Raw genomic sequence first — 20,911 nt, 5'->3', positions numbered from 1 at the left:
AGAACTGGAGAGTGTTCGAAAAGAACAGATTCTTAACAAGCACTGAACGGAGGAGGGGACAAAAGAAGGGAAGGTCTGTGATAGGTTGGAAGACAGGATAAATTAGAGACACTAAACGGATGATGGCACAAAGCAGTCACCCAATCTACGCTTGGTCTCCCCAATGTAGAGGAGACCACATCTTGAGCATCGAATACAGTATACTAAATTGAAAGAAGTACAAGTAAATCGCTGTTTCACCTGGAAGGAGTATTTGGGGCCCTGGATAGTGGGAAGGGAGGAGGTAAAAGGGCAGGTGTTGCATCTCCTGCGCTTTTCAGAAAGGTGCCGTGGGAAGGGGAGTGGGTGCTGGGGATGACTGCGAAATGGACCAGGATGTCGCGGAGGCAGCGGTCCCTTTGGAATGCTGAGAGGGGAGGGGAAGACGTGTTTGGTGGTGGGATCACGCTGGAGGTGGCGGAAATGGTGGAGGATAAACCATTGAACGTGGAGGCTGGTGGGGTGAAAGGTGAGGACAAGAGGAACCCTATCATGGTTCTGAGAGGGAGGGGAAGGCTTGAGGACAGAAGTGCGGTAAATAGAACAGACACGGTCAAAGGCCATGTTAACCACGGCGAAGGGGGATCCTCTGTTGAGGAAAAAGGAAGACATGTCAGAGGCACTAGTGTGAAAGGTGGCGTAGTCAGATCAGATGTGACAGAGACAGAGAAACTGGGAGAATGGAATGGAGTCCTTACAGGATGCGGGGTGGGAGGAAGTGTTTTCCAGGTAGCTGTGGGAGTCAGTGGGCTTATAGTGGATACTGGTCGAAAGCTTATCTCTAGAGATGAAGACGGAGAAGTCGAGGAAGGGAAGGGAAGAGTCGGAGATGGACCATGTGAAGGTGAGGGAAGGGTGGAAATTGGATGCAAAGTGGATGAAATGGTAGCACAGAGACACCATTAACCACCCCCCGCCACACCCAATAAGAACAGAGTATGGACGTTAAAGTAGAGGCAGCGTCCTGACCTCTGGCCTGGCTCTGCAATCTCATCATAATTTTCGTGAATCCATTTTTGGTTAACAGCATCAGCACTTTCGACCTCTCACCCACCACATCTCAGGCCGACTTTCTTCTTCATGCCTCTGCTGGGCACCCAACAGGCCCAGGCTTGTGAATTTGGAGAAGTTCCAGAAATCCCAGTTTGGTAGCGCAAGCCGGAGAGATGACCCAACGCGTCCTACTTCACATTGCACTTGGGAAACTACACATTCCCCAGACACAAGAAAGAGGAAAATGTGCTCACTTTAAATATTTTAGTCTAGTGTGTCTTAATAGCTAAGAATGTACTAAATTAAAGTGTAACTTAATTAAAACCAGCTGTTTTAATGGATTTTTAATGGCATTTTATAAAAAGTACAAATACTATCTTGGTACTCCCTGAGGCTACCACTTCTGGTATATTTACACATTCCCATTCACCTACAACCAATGTTCCCTTTCCGCGCAGCTCTCTGGACCTCCCACGTAGCCAGCGTGTTGGCTTTTCAAAGCGAAGATATTTTGAATAGGCTGCACAGCCCCTTAAAGGGGATACGAACCCCCCCCCCCCCCAAAAAAAATGAACGGGAATATTGCCTACATAGAAACATAGAAAATAGTTGAAGGAGTAGGCCATTTGGCCCTTCGAGCCTGTACCACCATTCGATAAGATCATGGCTGATCATTCCCTCAGTACCCCTTTCCTGCTTTCTCTCCATACCCTTTGATCCCTTTAGCCCTAAGGGCCATATCTAACTCCCTCTTGAATATATCAATGAACTGGCATCAACAACTCTCTGCTGTAGGGAATTCCACAGGTTAACAACTCTCTGAGTGAAGAAGTTTCTCCTCATCTCAGTCCTAAATGGCCTACCCCTTATCCTAAGACTGTGGCCCCTGGTTCTGGACTTCCCCAACATCGGGAACAATCGATCCGCATCTAACCTGTCCCATCCCGTCAGAATCTTGTATGTTTTTATAAGATCCCCTCTCATTCTTCTAAACTCCAGTGAATACAGGCCCAGTTGATGCAGTTTCTCCTTATATGTCAGTCCAGCCATCCCGGGAATCAGTCTGGTGAACCTTCACTGCACTCCCTCAGTAGCAAGAATGTCCTTCCTCAGATTTTTTGAAGCAGCCCATCCTACAGGGCCAAGTGTGATAGATTCACATATGTGTTTGGCGCAACACCTGACCCAGAGACACCGCAGACAGAATAGTTAGGTGTAAGGAAACTCTCTCCTTATCAGCTTGTCATTTAAAAAAAAATCATACTCTACAATGAATGATTTTATGCTGCTGCCTGATTATGTAGTCACTGCTAACTCAGGACACAAGCTCTCTCAGTAACTGTCACCTAATTTCTACTGTAAACCTTTTAAGATGTACAGTTTTTGGCAATCAGTGGCACAAAGATAACATTAAAGTTACAGAAGTAAAGAAGTAATAGCATGCAATTGGAACGACATTTTAAAAAGTGACACACAGTTTCTGCATGTGCTTCAGAGTCGGAGAGAGACAGACTAAGGCAGAAAGAGAAATACTCACACTTATGGAGAGACAAGAAGAGGGACAGGGAGAGAAGCAGATAGATTGTACATGAGAGCCGACAGAGACACCATGTAAATGAGCCCTACAGTGATGAGGTTCACTATGGACAGGTGCTAATCATGACAGAGTTTATTTTGTGTTGTGAGCTGTTAGCTTTACTGGGGACTTTAGTCAATAATAATTTACAATTGAAACATGACGTGGCAGTGATGGAAAGTAAACTTACTCCATGTGCTGACATCACGTTGATCAGCTTTCTGTTCTTTTTTTCTCAATCCAGCTGAAGAAGTCGAGAGGCTGGCTGCAATGCGTTCGGAATCACTGGTCCCAGGGACTCACACACCGCCCATCAGGAGAAGAAGCAAGTTTGCAACATTAGGGAGGCTGTTTAAACCATGGAAATGGAGGAAGAAGAAAAGCGAAAAGTTTAAACAGACATCTGCAGGTAGGCATTTTTTACAAGTTACTCTCATCAATTCTGTTCTGAATATGGGGAGCCATGCAAAATGAGCAGTGTTCGGACTGAGAAATAGCAAAGTCCACCTCTCTGGGACAGGGAGGGGTCCTTCATGGGCAAACAATCTTCTATGCTACTAAGCTTGTTATGGTCTGGTGGAATTTTTAGATCTCTATCAAAATGTGAACAGTAACTTGTTCTGCTTCAAGCTTCTATCGATCGACCCCGCCCCCGCATCAGTATAATTTCATATTCGCCAGACACGCCGGGTACCTTTCCCGCTTCATGTGTAAATCATGACAATGGGTATTGGAAGTAAGCAGTGGAAGAAATATTCAGCTACAGAAGCCAAGGCAGCTGAGCTCATCCCTCCACAGGAATTCCAGTTGATTTTCTCTTCCCTTACCAATTGCAGCACCCTTACTAAGAGCCCAGTTGAGATCATCTGACTCAGCACGAACCTGGAATAGCTGTGGACTACTTTGTGTGTAAGGCTCAAATATCAACTGCTTCAATCAATTGAGCCATTGCCATTGGGGGAGCTGATTTTTATTACGGTTTATTTTGCATCAATGTTATGTTCAATGCTAATTCATGACACAACCAACAACAACAACTGGTATTTATATAGCATATTTAAAATAGTAAAGGAGAAAAGAGAGGTTTAGGGAGGGAATTCCAGATCTTAGGGCCATGGCAGCTGAAGGCACGGCCCTAATGGTGGAGTGATTAAAATCGGGATGCTCAAGAGGCCAAAATTTGAGGAGCGCAGACAACTTTCCCTTTAAGTATGGTCACATAGCTATTTACCGGTCCTGCGCAGCCTGGGACCAGCTTTTTCAATGTTAAGTTTCATGCAAACTGTGAATAGGCTGCGCATCAAAGAAAATGAGGGGGTACATTGAATGCAGATATCTCGGTGGGTTGTAAGGCTGAAGGAGATTACAGAGATAGAGAGGGGCAAGACCATGGATGAATATGAAAACAAGAATAAAAATTTTAAAATCGAGACGTTGTTTAAAAAGAAAAGAAAGAAAGACTTGCATTTATATATTGCCTTTCACGGCCACCGGCCGTCCCAAAACGCTTTACAGCCAATTAAGTACTTTTGAAGTGTAGTCACTGTTGTAATATGGGAAACAAGGCAGCCAAAATACGCACAGCAAGCTCCCACAAATAGCAATGTGATAATGACCAGATAATCTGTTTTTAGTGATGTTGATTGAGGGATAAATATTGGTCAGAAAACTAGCAATAACTCCCCTGCTCTTCTTCAAAATAGTGCCATGGGATATTTTACATCCACCTGAGAGGGCAGACAGGGCCTCGGTTTAACGTTTCATCCGAAAGACAGCATCTCCAACAGTACAGCACTCCCTCTGCACTGCACTGGAATGTCAGCCTAGATTTCTGTGTTCAAGTCTCTGGAGTAGGACTTGAACCCATAACCTTCTGACTCAGAGGCGAGGGTGGTACCACTGAGCCACTCAACCGGGAGCCAATGCAAGCCATCATCATCATCATCATAGGTAGTCCCTCGGAATCGAGGAAGACCTGCTTCCACTCCTAAAGTGAGTTCTTTGGTGGCTGAACAGTCCAATACGAGAGCCACAGACCCTGTCACAGGTGGGACAGACATTCGACGGAGGAAGGGGAAGTGGGACTGATTTGCCGCATGCTCCTTCTGCTGCCTGCGCCTGATCTCATCATGCTCGCAGCGTTGAGATTCGAAGAGCTCAACGCCCTCCCGGATGCACTTTCTCCACCTAGGGCGGTCTTCGGCCAGGGACTTCCAGGTGTCAGTGGTGATGTTGCACTTTACCAGGGAGGCTTTGAGGGAGTCCTTGTAATGTTTCTGTTAAGTCTTTAAATGCTCTAATAATGACTCCACGAGGCAAAGTATTGCACTTGAACTGTAGTGATCTTAGTCCATTTAATATAACTCCAGAGTGAGGATACCACATGATGGACTCCTTTTTATTCCTGGGTACCTACGGTACAGGTGACCCCTGGGCCTCCACCAGTTGCACCCTCTGTTGATGCCAGCATAGTGTATACAGTGTGAACCTTGTTAATGGTACCTCCGGTAAACAAGTTTCCATCTTATGCAACTATACAGAGAGTATATTTATAGTATTCATATATAACATCATTCTCCCCCAAGTCTTTTGTGCCAATACCTTTGCACTATGTGCTCTGGCTTGGCTCTCCCCAGACTTAAGTGCCAATAGACCTTGGGTGTGCTTTGGCTTGGCTCGCTCCCTGTTAACCCCCAAGTCCTTATTGCCACAACGTTAGGTAGTGGTTACCAGTTGGGATGGTTCGATGATGCAGTGGGGCTTCAGTGGGTTCTGGGTGAGATCCATGTGTGTGTCCATGGCTACATACATACATTTTCCCCTCAACATGTAGATCACGCCAGTGGCTCATCACATTCATATACATTCATATACATTCAAGTCCAGAAAAGGAAATTTGCATTTACATCATTGCATTTGTGGTACAGTTGTGAGGCAGGTATATTTGACTGGTGAAATACATTGATGGTACATCTTTAGGATCAGTGCTGGGGTCAGCACCGGTGCGTGAGGACAAGCTAGTTCCAGAGCTGCTGGATGGCGTCCAAGTAGCCTGGTGGTCGGTGCTGGCAGTGGGAACCCGGTTGGCTCGCGTTGCCTGCTCTCGGGGCCTTTGCCGTTGCTCCTAGCGTCGGGCAGGTTCACAGATGCCTGTGACCTCCCTGTCCTCTCCTTGCGCCCCGGGTCGCTGCTGCTCCCAGAGGAGCAGTTGTTGAGCAGTGCACAGAGAACTGCTAACTCGCTTGCCTGGGTGTTATTTGGTTTGGGATCCTGGCTGGTCCCGGTCCCAATTGAGAGAACCTCCGCGGGTGACCCCTCGCTCCCAGGCTTGGCCTTGGTGGCGATGGGGTCTGGGGACTGCGCCTTGGCGCAGTTTGCTCTTTCAGGCTCGTGGCAGTTTGTGCCATCGGGTGCTGAGAGGTGGAGCCGATCAGGGGCAGGGTATCGATACCAGTGCCGTTGCCCTCCTGAGATCGCTTGCTCTGCAACTTGTCTATTTTTGCTGCTTGTGGCCACACTCCATGGTGCATCACCCTGTTCCCAGGGGTGCAGGCTACAGCATCGGGTAGCCCATTGAACCTGTGTGCTTCCGATGGGTGTTTGCCTGCTACATAATCAGAATACAGTTGAAATCCTGCATCGCACAATGTTTCATTGCTTATTGTAGATAAACTGTAGCTCCGATTGCAATCGCCCGACTTTTCTTTGCTTAATACATGTATAAAACTCTGATCATCAATTACAAGCTTTACATTTAGCTCACAGTTGTTATTACATTGAGTGAGAATGTGGGACTGTCCATTTAAGTGTGGTGGATTGCTGGCCTCCTTTAAGAGAGCCTTGCTATCTTTACCCCAATCCGCTTAGAAACATAGAAACATAGAAATTTACAGCGCCGGCCGACAAAGTACAGCAGCCTTAAAGGTTACATACAAACCCATGAACAATAAAAGAAAGGCAAATAGCACCCAGCCCAACCAGTCCGCCACACACCACTGCAACACCCCTTATACTAAAAACATCTAGATTCCAACCCAACTAATTAGCAATCTTGTTGTGCGAGGCCCCTTGGGGAAGAGTGACCATAATATGGTAGAATTCTTTATTAAGATGGAGAGTGACACAGTTAATTCGGAACTGAGTGTGCTGAACTTAAGAAAAGGTAACTTCGACGGTATGAGGCGTGAATTGGCTAGAATAGACTGGCAAAGGATACTTAAAGGGTTGACGGTGGATAAGCAATGGCAAACATTTAAAGATCACATGGATGAACTTCAGCAATTGTACATCACTGTCTGGAGTAAAAATAAAACGGGGAAGATGGCTCAACCATGGATAACAAGGGAAATTAAAGAAAGTGTTAAAACCAAGGAAGAGGTATATAAATTGGCTAGAAAAAGTAACGAACCTGAGGACTGGGAGAAATGTAGAATTCAACAGAGGAGGACTAAGGGTTTAATTAAGAGGGGGAAAATAGAGTACAAGAGGAATCTTGCAGGGAACATAAAAACTGACTGCAAAAGCTTCTATAAATATGTGAAGATAAAAAGATTAGTGAAGACAAATGTAGGTCCCTTGCAGTCAGATTCAGGTGAATTTATAATGGGGAACAAAGAAATGACAGACCATTGAACAAATACTTCGGTTGTGTCTTCACGAAGGAAGACACAAATAACCTTCCGAAGGTACTAGGGGACAGTGGGTCGAGTGAGAAGGAGGAACTGAAGGGTATCCTTATTAGGAGGAAAATTGTGTTAGGGAAATTGATGGGATTGAAGGCCGATAAATCCCTGGGGCCTGATAGTCTGCATCCCAGAGTACTTAAGGAAGTGGCCCTAGAAATAGTGGATGCATTGGTGATCATTTTCCAACAGCCTATCGACTCGAGATCAGTTCCTATGGACTGGAGGGTAGCTAATGTAACACCACTTTTTAAAAAAGGAGGGAGAGAGAAAACCATTTAGCCTGACATCAGTAGTGGGGAAAATGTTGGAATCAATCATTAAGGATGAAATAGCAGCGCATTTGGAAATCAGTGACAGGACTGGTCCAAGTCAGCATGGATTTATGAAAGGGAAATCATGCTTGACGAATCTTCTGGAATTTTTTTAGGATGTAATTAGCAGAGTGGACAAGGGAGAACCAGTGGATGTGGTGTATTTGGACTTTCTAAAGGCTTTTGACAAGGTCCCGCACAGAGATTGGTGTGCAAAGTCAAAGCGCATGGTATTGGGGGTAATGTATTGACGTGGATAGAGAACTGGTTGGCAGACAGGAAAAGCAGAGAGTCGGGATAAACGGGTCCTTTTCAGAATGGCAGGCAGTGACTAGTGGAGTGCCGCAGGGCTCAGTGCTGGGACCCCAGCTCTTTACAATATACATTAACGATTTGGATGAAGGAATTGAGTGTAATATCTCCAAGTTTGCAGATGACACTAAACTGGGTGGCGGTGTGAGCTGTGAGGGGGACGCTAAGAGGCTGCAGGGTGACTTGGACAGGTTAGGTGAGTGGGCAAATGCATGGTAGATGCAGTATAATGTGGATAAATGTGAGGCTATCCATTTTGGCGGCAAAAACACGAAGGCAGAATATTATCTGAATGGCGGCAGATTAGGAAAAGGGGAGGTGCAACGAGACCTGGGTGTCATGGTTCATCAGTCATTGAAGGTTGGCATGCAGGTACAGCAGGCGGTGAAGTAGGTAAATGGCATGTTGGCCTTCATAGCTAGGGGATTTGAGTATAGGAGCAGGGAGGTCTTACTGCAGCTGTACAGGGCCTTAGTGAGGCCTCACCTGGAATATTGTGTTCAGTTTTGGTCTCCTAATCTGAGGAAGGACATCCTTGCTATTGAGGGAGTGCAGCGAAGGGTCACCAGACTGATTCCCGGGATGGCAGGACTGTCATATGAGGAGAGACTGGATCAACTGGGCCTTTATTCACTGGAGTTTAGAAGGATGAGAGGGAATCTCATCGAAATGTATAAGATTCTGATGGGACTGGACAGGGTAGATGTGGGAAGAATGTTCCCGATGTTGGGGAAGTCCAGAACCAGGGGACATAGTCTTAGGATAAGGGGTAGGCCATTTAGGACTGAGATGAGGAGAAACTTCTTCACTCAGAGAGTTGTTAACCCGTGGAATTACCTGCCGCAGAGAATTGTTAATGCCAGTTCATTGGATATATTGAAGAGGGAGTTGGATATGGCCCTTACGGCTAAGGGGATCAAGGGGTATGGAGAGAAAGCAGGAAAGGGGTACTGAGGGAATGATCAGCCATATCTCCTGCCCCTATTTTCTATGTTTCTGTGGGCCCAAGTTTCGGGCCGCGCCTAGAATGGCGCAGTCCCGACCTGGACGCCCGTTTCTTGCGCCACAAAGCGCGCCTAAAAAAAACTTACAGATTTTCCGGCTCCCTGCTGGTCCTCTGGAGTCGGGCACGGCACAGCAGGAGCTGTAGGGGGCGGAGCCAGGTCCCTGAGCTGAAAACAGTGCCGGGACCTCTGCACATGCGCGCTACAGTGGGCGCGCATGTGCAGTCGCTCCAGGCGCCCAAAACTGTGTGGGAGGGGCCGAAGCACGCAGCCCCCTAACCCTGGCCCAATGGCCTCACTGGTGCTGCGTGAATAAGGCTGCCTCCCACGGCCAGCTCCTGCTTCCTCCCGACCGGCTCGACTTCGAATCCTGCTTCCGCCCCCGCCCCCCCGTCCCTGGACCCGACCCGACCCCGACACTGACCCGACTCCTGCTCCCCCCCCCACAGCCCCGGACCGGACCGGACCCGACCCCCCGGACTGGACCCGACCCGCGCTACCGCCCCCCCCTCCACCCGACCTGACCTCCCTCTCCCTCCCTCCCTCCCTCCCGCCCCCCCCCGACCTGAACCGAACAGACCTCCCTCTCACCACCCCCCGACCCGACCCGCGCTCCCGACGCCCCCCCGCCCCCCCCCAACCCGGACCGGACCCGACCCAACCTAACCTCCCTCCCCCCGCCCCCGACACGAACCGACCCAACCTAACCTCCCTCCCCCCGCCCCCGAACCGACCCTACCCGACCCGACCCATGCTCCCTCCCTCCCCCCCACTGAACCAACCCAACCTCCCTCCTCCCCTCCCCCCGATCCGACCCGTGCTCCCGACCGCCCCCCCCCCGCCCCTGGACCGGACCCAACCCGACCTCCCTCTGCCCCCCCCCGACCCGACCCGACCCGCACTCCTGACCCCGACTCGTGCTCCCCCCGACCCGACCCGCAGTCCCGACCCGACCCAACGCCACCTACCTGTAAATCTGGTGCTGGGGATGGGCTCTGCCCGAAGTCTTGGGCCCTACCGGGCCCGGCCCGTTCAGCCTCCCTTCCCCTTCCCCTCCCGCCCCGGTTCTCCTTCCCCCACCCCCCTTCTCCTCCCCCCCTTCTCCTTCTCCCCCTTCTCCTCTCCCCCTCTTCTTCTCCCCCTTCTCCTTCCCACTTCTCCTTTCCCCCCTTCTCCTTTCCCCCCTTCTCCTTTCTCCCCCCTTCTCTTTCCCTCCACTTCTCCTTCTCCCTTCTCCTTTCCCCCCTTCTCCTTTCCTTTCCCCCCCTCCTTCCCCATCTCCCCCTTCTCTTTCCACTTCCCCCCCTTTCCCCTTCTCCCCCTTCCCCTTCTCCCTCCCTTCCCCCTCTCTCCCCCTTCCCCCCCTCCCCTTCTCCTTCTCAACTTCCCCTTCTCCTTCTCCCCCCTTCTCCTTCTCCCCCCTTCCCCTTCTCCTCCCTTCCCCTTCTCCTCCCCCCCTTCCCCTTCTCCTCCCCTCCTTCCCCTTCTCCCCCCCTTCTCCCCCCTTCTCCCCCCTCCCCCCCTTCTCCCCCTTCCCTCCCCCTTCTCCCCCTTCTCCCCCTTCCCTCCCCCTTCTCCCCCATCCCTCCCCCTTCCCTCCCTCCCCCTCTGCCTCCCTCCCTCTCCTCCCCCTGCCCCCCCCTCTCTCCCTCTACCCCCCTCCTCCCCATCCCCTCGCTGTCAGAAACACATACACTGACAGACAGAGAGTGAGAGACACACACAGACAGACAGACAGAGAGATAGAGACGCTGACAGAGACACACTGAGGGGGGATCCCAGCACGCTGTTGGAGAGCTCCCGGTGCTGCAGTCGGTAAGTAGAAAATGTTTTATTTATTGATTTAAAAAAAAAATTATTTCTTATTAATTTTTTTGATTGATTTATTGGTTGATTTATTGATGTTTTTATCATTTATTATTGATGATGGCTCTTTATTTGTAAAACTGAAGTGTTTAATGTTTGTAAACTTCCCTTTAAACCCCCCCCCCCCTCCATTCTCTACGCCTGATTTGTAACCTACGCCTGATTTTCTAAAGTGTAGACAAGGTTTTTTCGAGCGTACAAAAATCTTCACTTACTCCATTCTAAGTTAGTTTGGAGTAAGTTTTCACTGCCGAAACTTTGAAAACAGGCGTAAGTGGCCGGACACGCCCCCTTTTGAAAAATAAATTCTGTTCCAAAGTGAAACTGTTCTGACTGACGAGAACTGGAGCAAACTAAATGCCGAGAATTTGAATTTCTAAGATACTCCGTTCTACACCAGTTGCTCCAAAAAATCAGGAGCAACTGAGGCCGAAACTTGGGCCCATTGTTTCTAACTGGATCTATGTAATCTCCTGGGAGTTGCAAAAACCAGATAAAAACCCGGCCAATTTAGGGAGAAAAAATCTGGGACAATTCCTCTCCGACCCATCCAGGCGATTGAAACTAGTCCAGGAGATCACCCTGGCCGTATTCTATTCCCTGCAGTACTTACCATTATATCTGCGACGACCAACCATCTAGTCTAGTCTAGTCTAATCCCAATTACCAGCTCTAGGTCTGTAACCCTGCAGGTTACGGCATTTTAAGTGCCCATCCAACCATCTCTTAAAAGTGGTGAGGGTTTCTGCATCCAACTCTCTTCCAGGTAGCGAGTTCCAGATCCCCACAACCCTCTGTGTAAAGAACGCACCCCCCCGCTCAAATCCCTTCTAAACCTTCCACCAACCACCTTAAAACTATTCCCTATCATAATAGCCCTCTCCACCAATGGAAATAGACCCTTACTATCCACTATCCAGGCCCCTCAATATTTTGTACACCTTGCTGAGGTCTCCTCTCAACCTCCTCTGTCCAATGAGAACAAACCCAGCCTATCTAATCTATCCTCATAATTAATATTCTCCATTCCAGGCAGCATCCGAGTAAATCTCCTCTGCACTCTCTCTAGTGCAATCACTTCCTTCCTATAATACTGCGACCAGAACTGCACGCAGTACTCCAGCTGTGGCCTAACCAAAGTATTATACAATTTAAGCATAACCTCCCTGCTCTTATATTCTATGCCTCGGCCAATAAAGGCAAGCATTCTTAACCATCTTATCCACCTGGCCTACTACTTTCAAGGATCTGTGGACAAGCACTCCAAGGTCCCTTTGTTCATCAAAACTATTAAGTGGCCTACTGCTTAATGTGTATATACCCTTTCCTTATTAGCCATCCCAAAGTGCATTACCTCACACTTCTCTGAATTAAATTCCATTTGTCACTGCTCTGCCCACCTGACCAGTAGATTGATATCATCCTGCAGCCCATGACTTTCCTCTTCATTATCAACCACACAGCCAATTTTAGTGTCGTCTGCAAACCTCTTAATTATACTTCCTATATTCAAATCTAAATCGTTGATATGTTCCACAAAGAGCAAAGACCCAGTACTGAGCCCAGCGGAACCCCACTGGAAACATCCTTCCAGTCACAAAATCATCCATCAATCATTTGCCTTTGCTTCCTACCTCCAAGCTAATTTTGGATCCAACTTGTCATTTTGCCCTGGATCCCATGGGCTTTAACCTTCATGACCAGTCTACCATGCGGGACCTTATCAAAAGCCTTGCTAAAGTCCATATATACTACATCATACGCACTACCCTCTTCGACGCTCTTGCTTACCTCCTCAAAAATTTCAATCTGTTTAGTCAAACACGATCTTCCCGTAACAATTCTGTGCTGACTGTCCCTAATTAATCCTTGCCTATCCAAATGCAGATTTATCCTGTCTTTCAGGATTTTTTTCCAATAATTTTCCCACTACTGATGTTAGGCTGACAGGCCTGTAATTACTCGGCCTATCCCTTTTTCCCTTCTTAAACATTAGCAGTCCTCCAATCCTCCGGCACCATGCCCATATCCAAAGAGGTCTGGAAAATGATGGTCAGGACCTCTGCTATTTCCTCTTTTACTTCGCTCAACAACCTGGAATGCAGTTCATCCAGGCCTGGGGACTTATTTACTTTCAAAGCTGCTAAATCCGTTAATATTTCCTGTCTCACTATATTTATTTCATCCAGAATATCACACTCCTCCTCTATAGCAGTATCTGCATTACCTCTTTCCTTTGTGAAAACATTCGTTAAGAACCCTACCAACATCTTCTGCCTCCTCACAAAGTTTACCCTCATGGTCTCTAATAGACCCTCCCCTTTCCTTCGTTACCTCTTACTCTTAATATATTTCTAGAACATCTTAGGGTTTTCCTTAATTTTACTGGCCAATAATTTTTTGTGCTCTCTCTTCGTATTCCTAATATCCTTTTTAATTTTAACTCTTATCTTTTTATATTCCTCTAAAGATTCTAAAGTATTTAGCCATTGATATGTGACATAAGCGTCCCTTTTTTTCTTAATCCTCCCCTGTAAATCCCTAGACATCCGGGGGTTCTAGAATTATTATTCCCAGCTTTTTTCTTTAAGGGCGCATGTTTGGCCTGAACCTTTCGGATCTCCTCCTTGGATGCCTCCCACTGTTCCGACAGCGATTTACCCACAAGTAGCTGTTTCCAGTCCATTATGGCCAAATCACTCCTTAACTTAGCAAAATTAGCTTTTCCCCAATTTGGAACTTTTATTCCAGGCCTATTCTTGTCCTTATCCATAACCAACTTGAATCTGACTGAATTATGGTCACTGGCACCCAAATGCTCTCCCACCAATACTCCTTCAACCTGCCCAGCTTCATTCTCCAAAACTAAATCCAAGACCGTCCCCTCTCGTGTTGGGCTTGCTACATACTGACTAAAAAAGTTCTCTTGAATGCATTTCAAGAATTCCACACCCTCTATACCCTTCACACTAAATTTGTCCCAATCAATATTTGGATAAAATCCACTACTATTACTACCCTATGGTTTTTAGACTTCACAGCAATTTGCCTCCATATTTGCTCCTCTATCTCCCTCCCACAGTTTGGGGGTCTATAATACACTCCCAGCAGTGTGATCGCCCATTTTTTATTTTTCAATTCGACCCACATTCGACTCTTCTTCGTTTGGTGCCACGTGTTGCTCCATCAGCGCTGCACCTCATGGTCTGGGCGACATCTTTCTTCCATACACGATGTTGGCTGCTGTGATCCTCTTCTCCCCGGGTTCTGCCACCGAAGCTGGGAAGTCGCCTCTGGATCCGAATTTCTTCCTCCGGAGTCCTGCCACTGGAGCCTGGAAGGTGTGTTCGGGTCGTCTCAGCTGGATCATCTCCACGCAGTCGTGCTGAGCGGTCTGTGCCTCGGGTGCTGTACTGGTCTGCTCTCTGGTGCCGGATCCAATGTCAGATGAGGCCTTGCTTTGCCTCTGAGCATGGAGGACGTCGATCGCTGGAGGGGTGAAATCTTCCCAGCTCCAGTGGATCTTCTCCATCCACCTTCTTCCGAGTAGCGTTGGTCCATCACCTGCAACAATCCACAGGGGTAACTTGTGCACCCAGCCATCATGGAGTACCTTAACATTCGCACTACCAACAACTGGAATAAGTTCATTGGTGTAGGTGAACAGCTTTGCTTGAACCGGGACCAATTTGGGTCGTTCAGTTTGATTGTCCCATAGCCTCTCAAAGGCTTCTTGATTCATTACTGACTGGCTCGCCCCGTGTCCACCTCCATGAAGACTGGAGCGCTGTTTATCTAAACTTCCATTCTCAACGGGGAACATTCTGTGGTGCAGGTAAGCATTACGTACACCTCATCGTGGGGCTGAGCTGCCTCACTGACCACCTCTTCATAATCCGCACTGGATTCATGGCCCTCTGCAGACTCTTCATCAACATGGTGAGTCCTATTTCTTTTACACATTTGCTGGAGGTGGCCCTTTGTGCTGCACCCTTTGCACACATAGTCCTTAAAATGGCACTGGTGAGACTGGTGATTTCCTCCGCAACGTCAGCATGGTGCTAACCGATTAGCCCCACTCAGCGGACTCAGAATTAAGGAACTCGGGGGCTTGTATTCGCTCCCCTGAGGAGATTCACGTTCTACAAATCTGCCTCTATTAGGCGCCAGTCTGTGTACAGTACTTGCCGGGTTTGAGTCCTGAGGATGAGTCATCCACCAAGAGCCGCAGGTCGAGATCAAGAATGCCTGACTCATGGTGATGGCCTTCTGCAGTGTGACTGTGGTATCCATGAAGAAGGCCCTCGTGGCCGATTCCGATGACAAAGACATCCCGCAGCGCTTCGGTGTGGTGTTTGCCGAAATCACACAGTGCCGCCAGCCTCCTGAGGCCTGCAGCTTATTTCGCGATTTCCTGGCCTTTGGGCCATCGGTGGGTGTAAAACCGGTGTCTGACTGTGAGGATGCTCTCTTTGGGCTTGAGTTGTTCTTGGATCAGCGTTATAAGCTCCTCGTTCTTGGTCGTTGTCTTCGCTGGTGCCAGCAAGAGTAGTAGTGATGTTGGGGAGGGCATCAAACAGGAAATTAGGGGTGCATGAAATAAAGGTGCAGCAGTTATCAAGGGTGACTTTAATATGCATATAAATTGGGCTAACCAAACTGGAAGCAATACGGTGGAGGAGGATTTCCTGGAGTGCATAAGGGATGGTTTTCTAGACCAATATGTCGAGGAATGAACGAGGGGGGAGGCCATCTTAGACTGGGTGTTGTGTAATGAGAGAGGATTAATTAGCAATCTCGTTGTGCGAGGCCCCTTGGGGAAGAGTGGCCATAATATGGTGGAATTCTACATTAGGATGGAGAATGAAACAGTTAATTCAGAGACCATGGTCCAGAACTTAAAGAAGGGTAACTTTGAAGGTATGAGGCGTGAATTGGCTAGGATAGATTGCCGAATGATACTTAAGAGCTTGACTGTGGATGGGCAATGGCAGACATTTAGAGACCGCATGGATGAACTACAACAATTGTACATCCCTGTCTGGCGTAAAAATAAAAAAGGGAAGGTGGCTCAACCGTGGCTCTCAAGGGAAATCAGGGATAGTATTAAAGCCAAGGAAGTGGCATACAAATTGGCCAGAAATACCAGCGAACCCGGGGACTGGGAGAAATTTAGAACTCAGCAGAGGAAGACAAAGGGTTTGATTAGGGCAGGGAAAATAGAGTACGAGAGGAAGCTTGCAGGGAACATTAAGACGAACTGCAAAAGCTTCTATAGATATGTAAAGAGAAAAAGGTTAGTAAAGACAAACGTAGGTCCCCTGCAGTCAGAATCAGGGGAAGTCATAATGGGGAACAAAGAAATGGCAGACCAATTGAACAAGTACTTTGGTTCGGCATTCACTAAGGAGGACACAAACAACCTTCCGGACTTAAAAGGGGCCAGAGGGTCTCGTAAGGAGGAGGAACTGAGGGAAATCCTTATTAGTCGGGAAATTGTGTTGGGGAAATTGATGGGATTGAAGGCCGATAAATCCCCAGGGCCTAATGGACTGCATCCCAGAGTACTTAAGGAGGTGGCCTTGGAAATAGCGGATGTATTGACAGTCATTTTCCAACATTCCATAGACTCTGGATCAGTTCCTATGGAGTGGAGGGTAGCCAATGTAACCCCACTTTTTAAAAAAGGAGGGAGAGAGAAAACAGGGAATTATAGACCGGTCAGCCTGACATCGGTAGTGGGTAAAATGATGGAATCAATTATTAAGAATGTCATAGCAGCACATTTGGAAAGAGGTGACGTGATAGGTGTAAGTCAGCATGGATTTGTGAAAGGGAAATCATGCTTGACAAATCTTCTGGAATTTTTTGAGGATGTTTCCAGTAGAGTGGACAAGGGAGAACCAGTTGATGTGGTGTATTTGGACTTTCAGAAGGCTTTCGACAAGGTCCCACACAAGAGATTAATGTGCAAAGTTAAAGCATATGGGATTGGGGGTAGTGTGCTGACATGGATTGAGAACTGGTTGGCAGACAGGAAGCAAAGAGTAGGAGTAAATGGGTACTTTTCAGAATAGCAGGCAGTGACTAGTGGGGTACCGCAAGGTTTTGTGCTGGGGCCCCAGCTGTTTACATTGTACATTAATAATTTAGACGAGGGGATTAAATGTAATATCTCCAGATTTGCGGATGACACTAAGTTGGGTGGCAGTGTGTGCTGCGAGGAGGATGCTATGAGGCTGCAGAGTGACTTGGATAGGTTAGGTGAGTGGGCAAAGGCATAGCAGATGAAGTATAATGTGGATAAATATGAGGTTATCCACTTTGGTGGTAAAAACAGAGAGACAGACTGTTATCTGAATGGTGACAGATTAGGAAAAGGGGAGGTGCAACGAGACCTGGGTGTCATGGTACATCAGTCATTGAAGGTTGGCATGAAGGTACAGCAGGCGGTTAAGAAAGCAAATGGCATGTTGGCCTTCATAGCGAGGGGATTTGAGTACAGGGGCAGGGAGGTGTTACTACAGTTGTACAGGGCCTTGGTGAGGCCACACCTGGAGTATTGTGTACAGTTTTGGTCTCCTAACTTGAGGAAGGACATTCTTGCTATTGAGGGAGTGCAGCAGAGGTTCACCAGACTGATTCCCGGGATGGCGGGACGGACATATCAAGAAAGACAGGATCAACTGGGCTTGCATTCACTGGAGTTCAGAAGAATGAGAGGGGATCTCATAGAAACGTTTAAAATTCTGACGGGTTTAGACAGGTTAGATGCAGGAAGAATGTTCCCAATTTTGGGGAAGTCCAGAACCAGGGGGCACCGTCGAAGGATAAGGGGTAAGCCATTTAGGACCGAGATGAGGAGAAACTTCTTCACCCAGAGAGTGGTGAACCTGTGGAATTCTCTACCACAGAAAGTTGTTGAGGCCAATTCACTAAATATATTCAAAAAGGAGTTAGATGTAGACCTTATTACTAGGGGGATCAGGGGTATGGCGAGAAAGCAGGAATGGGGTTACTGAAGTTGCATGTTCAGCCATGAACTCATTGAATGGTGGTGCAGGCTAGAAGGGCCGAATGGCCTACTCCTGCACCTATTTTCTATGTTTCTATGTTTCTGACGAGGCCATAGACGGTGGGCCCACAACTGGTGAGCAGGATAGCTCCATGCTTATCAGGCAGTGTGGCCGGACCATCGCCTGCCAGGTCACTTGCTGTGAAGAAATGGTTGAGCCTCTCCACAAATGTATCCCAATCATCCCCATCAGCAAACTGCTGCAACTTACCAAAGTTAGCCATTTTCGCGTGAAAGTCCGTAATCTAGTCGCCAATTGGTGTGTCTTTAGATGCTCTGATAATGACTCCACGAGGCAATGTATTGCAGTTGAACTGTAGTGACTTTAGTCCATTTAATATAACTCCAGAGTGAGGATACCACATGGTGGACTCCCTTTTATATCTGGCTCCCTGTGGTGTACAGGTGACCCCTGGGCCTCCACCAATTGCAACATCTGGCGGTGCCAGCATAGTGTATACAGTGTGAACCTAGTTGACGGTTGATGCATTCACAATAAAGGATGAAACTGAGTACTGTGCACAATGAGCAAGTGTGACCTTAGCTCCTTTAATAAGACTCCAGAGTGCAGGTACCTCGTGGGTGGCCTGCTTATATACCGTGCTCCGAAGGGATGCTAGGTTTCCTTGGGACTCTCAAAGGTAGGCCCTCTGGTGGTAGTGTAATACAGGTTGCAAGGAGTTAAATACATAACATCACTCCCCCGTAAAGTCAATAGTACACTTATTTACAAGGTGAGATGATCTGGGGCTTTTTGCTCCCTTGTATATCGTCTCGGTACAAATGCGGGTGTGGGTGAGTTGGTTAGTTCTTCACTGAGCTGCTGAGCAACCGGCCTTGCCGGGCTGCTGGCAATGGTGTGTTCGGCTTTGTGGTCAACCATGATGTCAGTTGCCACTTGTGTGTGTATTGGAGGGTCCAAAGTTGGTGGTGTCTTCTTCAGGTTATTCGTAGCTCTTGGTGAACCGCAATTTGATTTGGTCGAAATGATTTCTGCACGTTAGTCCGTTGGCCAATTTGACCTGAAACACCCTACTCCCCTCTTTGGCTATGACCGTGCCAGCGAGGCATTTGGGACCATATCCATAAATGAGTACAAATAAAGGGTCCTTGACCTCCACGTGATCATGGAGATCAGGATGGACAAGAGAAAGCCTTGTTTTGAGCACCCTTTTCATGAGCAGCTCAGCTGGGGGGACCCCGGTGAGTGAGTGGGATCTGTTGCGGAGGCTCAGCAGCACTCGAGACAGCTGGATCTGCAGAGAGCCTTCCGACACGCATTTCAAGCTTTGCTTGATGGTCTGAATGGCCCGTTCTGCCTGGCCATTGGATGAGGGCTTCAACGGGAAAGCTGTGACGTGCTTGATCCCATTGCGGGTCATGAATTCCTTGAATTCAGCACTGGTGAAATACAGCCCATTGTCGCTGACTAGGACATCGGGCAGGCCTTGCGTGGCAAACATGGCTCATAGGCTTTCAATAGTGGCCGTGGACGTGCTTACAGACATTATTGCACATTCAATCCATTTTGAGTAAGCATCCACGACAACCAAGAACATTTTGCCTAGAAATGGGCCTGCATAGTCCACGTGGATCCTCGACCATGGTTTGGAGGGCCACGACCACAAACTTAGCGGAGCCTCTCTGGGTGCATTGCTCAGCTGAGAGCAAGTGTTGCATTGGCACACGCATGACTTTAAATCTGAGTCGATGCCGGGCCACCACACATGGGATCTGGCTATGACTTTCATCATTACAATGCCCGGGTGGGTGCTGTGCAGTTCACAAATGAACTTATCTCTGCCTTTCTTGGGCAAGACCATGCGATTACCCCACAACAGACAGTCCGCCTGCAGGGACATTTCGTCTTTGCGCCTGTGGAACGGCTTAATTGCCTCCTGCATCTCCGTTAGGATGCTGAACCAGTTCCCATGGAGAACACAGTTTTTTACCAAGGACAGTAAAGGATCCTGGCTGGTCCAGGTCCTGATCTGGCGGGCCGTAACAGGTGACATTTCATTTTCGAATGTATCCATTATCATGAGCAAGTCCGCAGACCGTGCCATTTCCACCCTAGTGGCAGCCGACTGAGAGCATCAGCACAGTTCTCTGTGCCCAGTCTGTGGCGGATTACATAGTTGTATGCCGATAGCGTGAGCGCCCATCTTTGGATGCGGGCAGAGACATTGGTGTTAATCCCTTTGCTCTCAGAGAACAGCGATATGAGTAGCTTGTGGTCAATTTCAAGCTCAAACTTGAGGGCAAATAAGTACTGGTGCATTTTCTTTACCACGTAAATGCATGCCAGAGCCTCATTTTCAATCATGCTGTAGGCCCTTTCGGCCTTGGATAAACTGCTGGATGCACAAGCGACTGGTTGCAAAATCCTCGATTCGTTAGCTGTTGTAACACACAGCCGACCCCATATGACGACGCAACGCAAGCTAGCACTAATCGTTTACATGGGTTATACACGACAAATAGTTTGTTAGAACACAATAGATTCCTGGCTTTCTTAAAGCCAGCCTCTTGTGAATTTCCCCATACCCAGTGCACTTGCACAGTAGCACATGCAGGGGTTCTAGCAGGGTGCTTAACCCAGGTAGGAAATTACCGAAATAGTTAAGGAGTCCCAGGAACGACCGCAGCTCTGTCACGTTCTGTGGTCTCAACGTGTTTTTGATGGCCTCCGTCTTGGCGTCGGTGAGTCTGATACTGTCTGCTGCGATTCTTCTTCCCAAGAACTCGACCTCCTGCGCCAGGAAAACACACTTCGAGCATTTCAACCTGAGTCCCACGCGATCCAACCGGCTAAGAACCTCTTCCAGATTCTTCAAGTGCTCAATGGTATCCCGACCAGTATGTCATCCTGGAAAACCACGGTGCGAGGAACTGACTTTAGCAGGCTCTCCATGTTCCGTTGGAAGATTGCCGCAGCTGACCGAGTCCTGAACGGGCATCTGTTATAGATGAACAGACCTTTGTGTGTGTTGATGCAGGTGAGGTCTTTCGAAGACTCCTCCAGCTCCTGCGTCATGTAGGCCGAGGTC

At 48.2% G+C, this 20,911-nt stretch overlaps 1 protein-coding gene across 1 annotated transcript in view; it reads left to right on the top strand.

Annotated features, from left to right (window-relative positions):
- The first annotated feature begins 2,861 nt into the window (after nucleotides 1-2,861).
- The window catches only part of phactr1 (phosphatase and actin regulator 1), a 523,423-nt gene continuing 505,373 nt past the window's right edge, over nucleotides 2,862-20,911 (top strand). The window contains exon 1 of the mRNA XM_070879882.1: nucleotides 2,862-3,017. Coding sequence (XP_070735983.1) covers nucleotides 2,879-3,017 — 139 coding nt within the window. The 5' untranslated portion in view covers nucleotides 2,862-2,878. The remainder of the gene's footprint in view (nucleotides 3,018-20,911) is intronic.

Source organism: Pristiophorus japonicus, chromosome 5 (assembly GCF_044704955.1).
Source record: "Pristiophorus japonicus isolate sPriJap1 chromosome 5, sPriJap1.hap1, whole genome shotgun sequence".
NCBI lineage: Eukaryota > Metazoa > Chordata > Chondrichthyes > Pristiophoridae > Pristiophorus > Pristiophorus japonicus.
The sequence above is the reverse complement of the archived record's forward strand: the minus strand, read 5'-3'. Positions and strand labels throughout refer to the sequence as shown.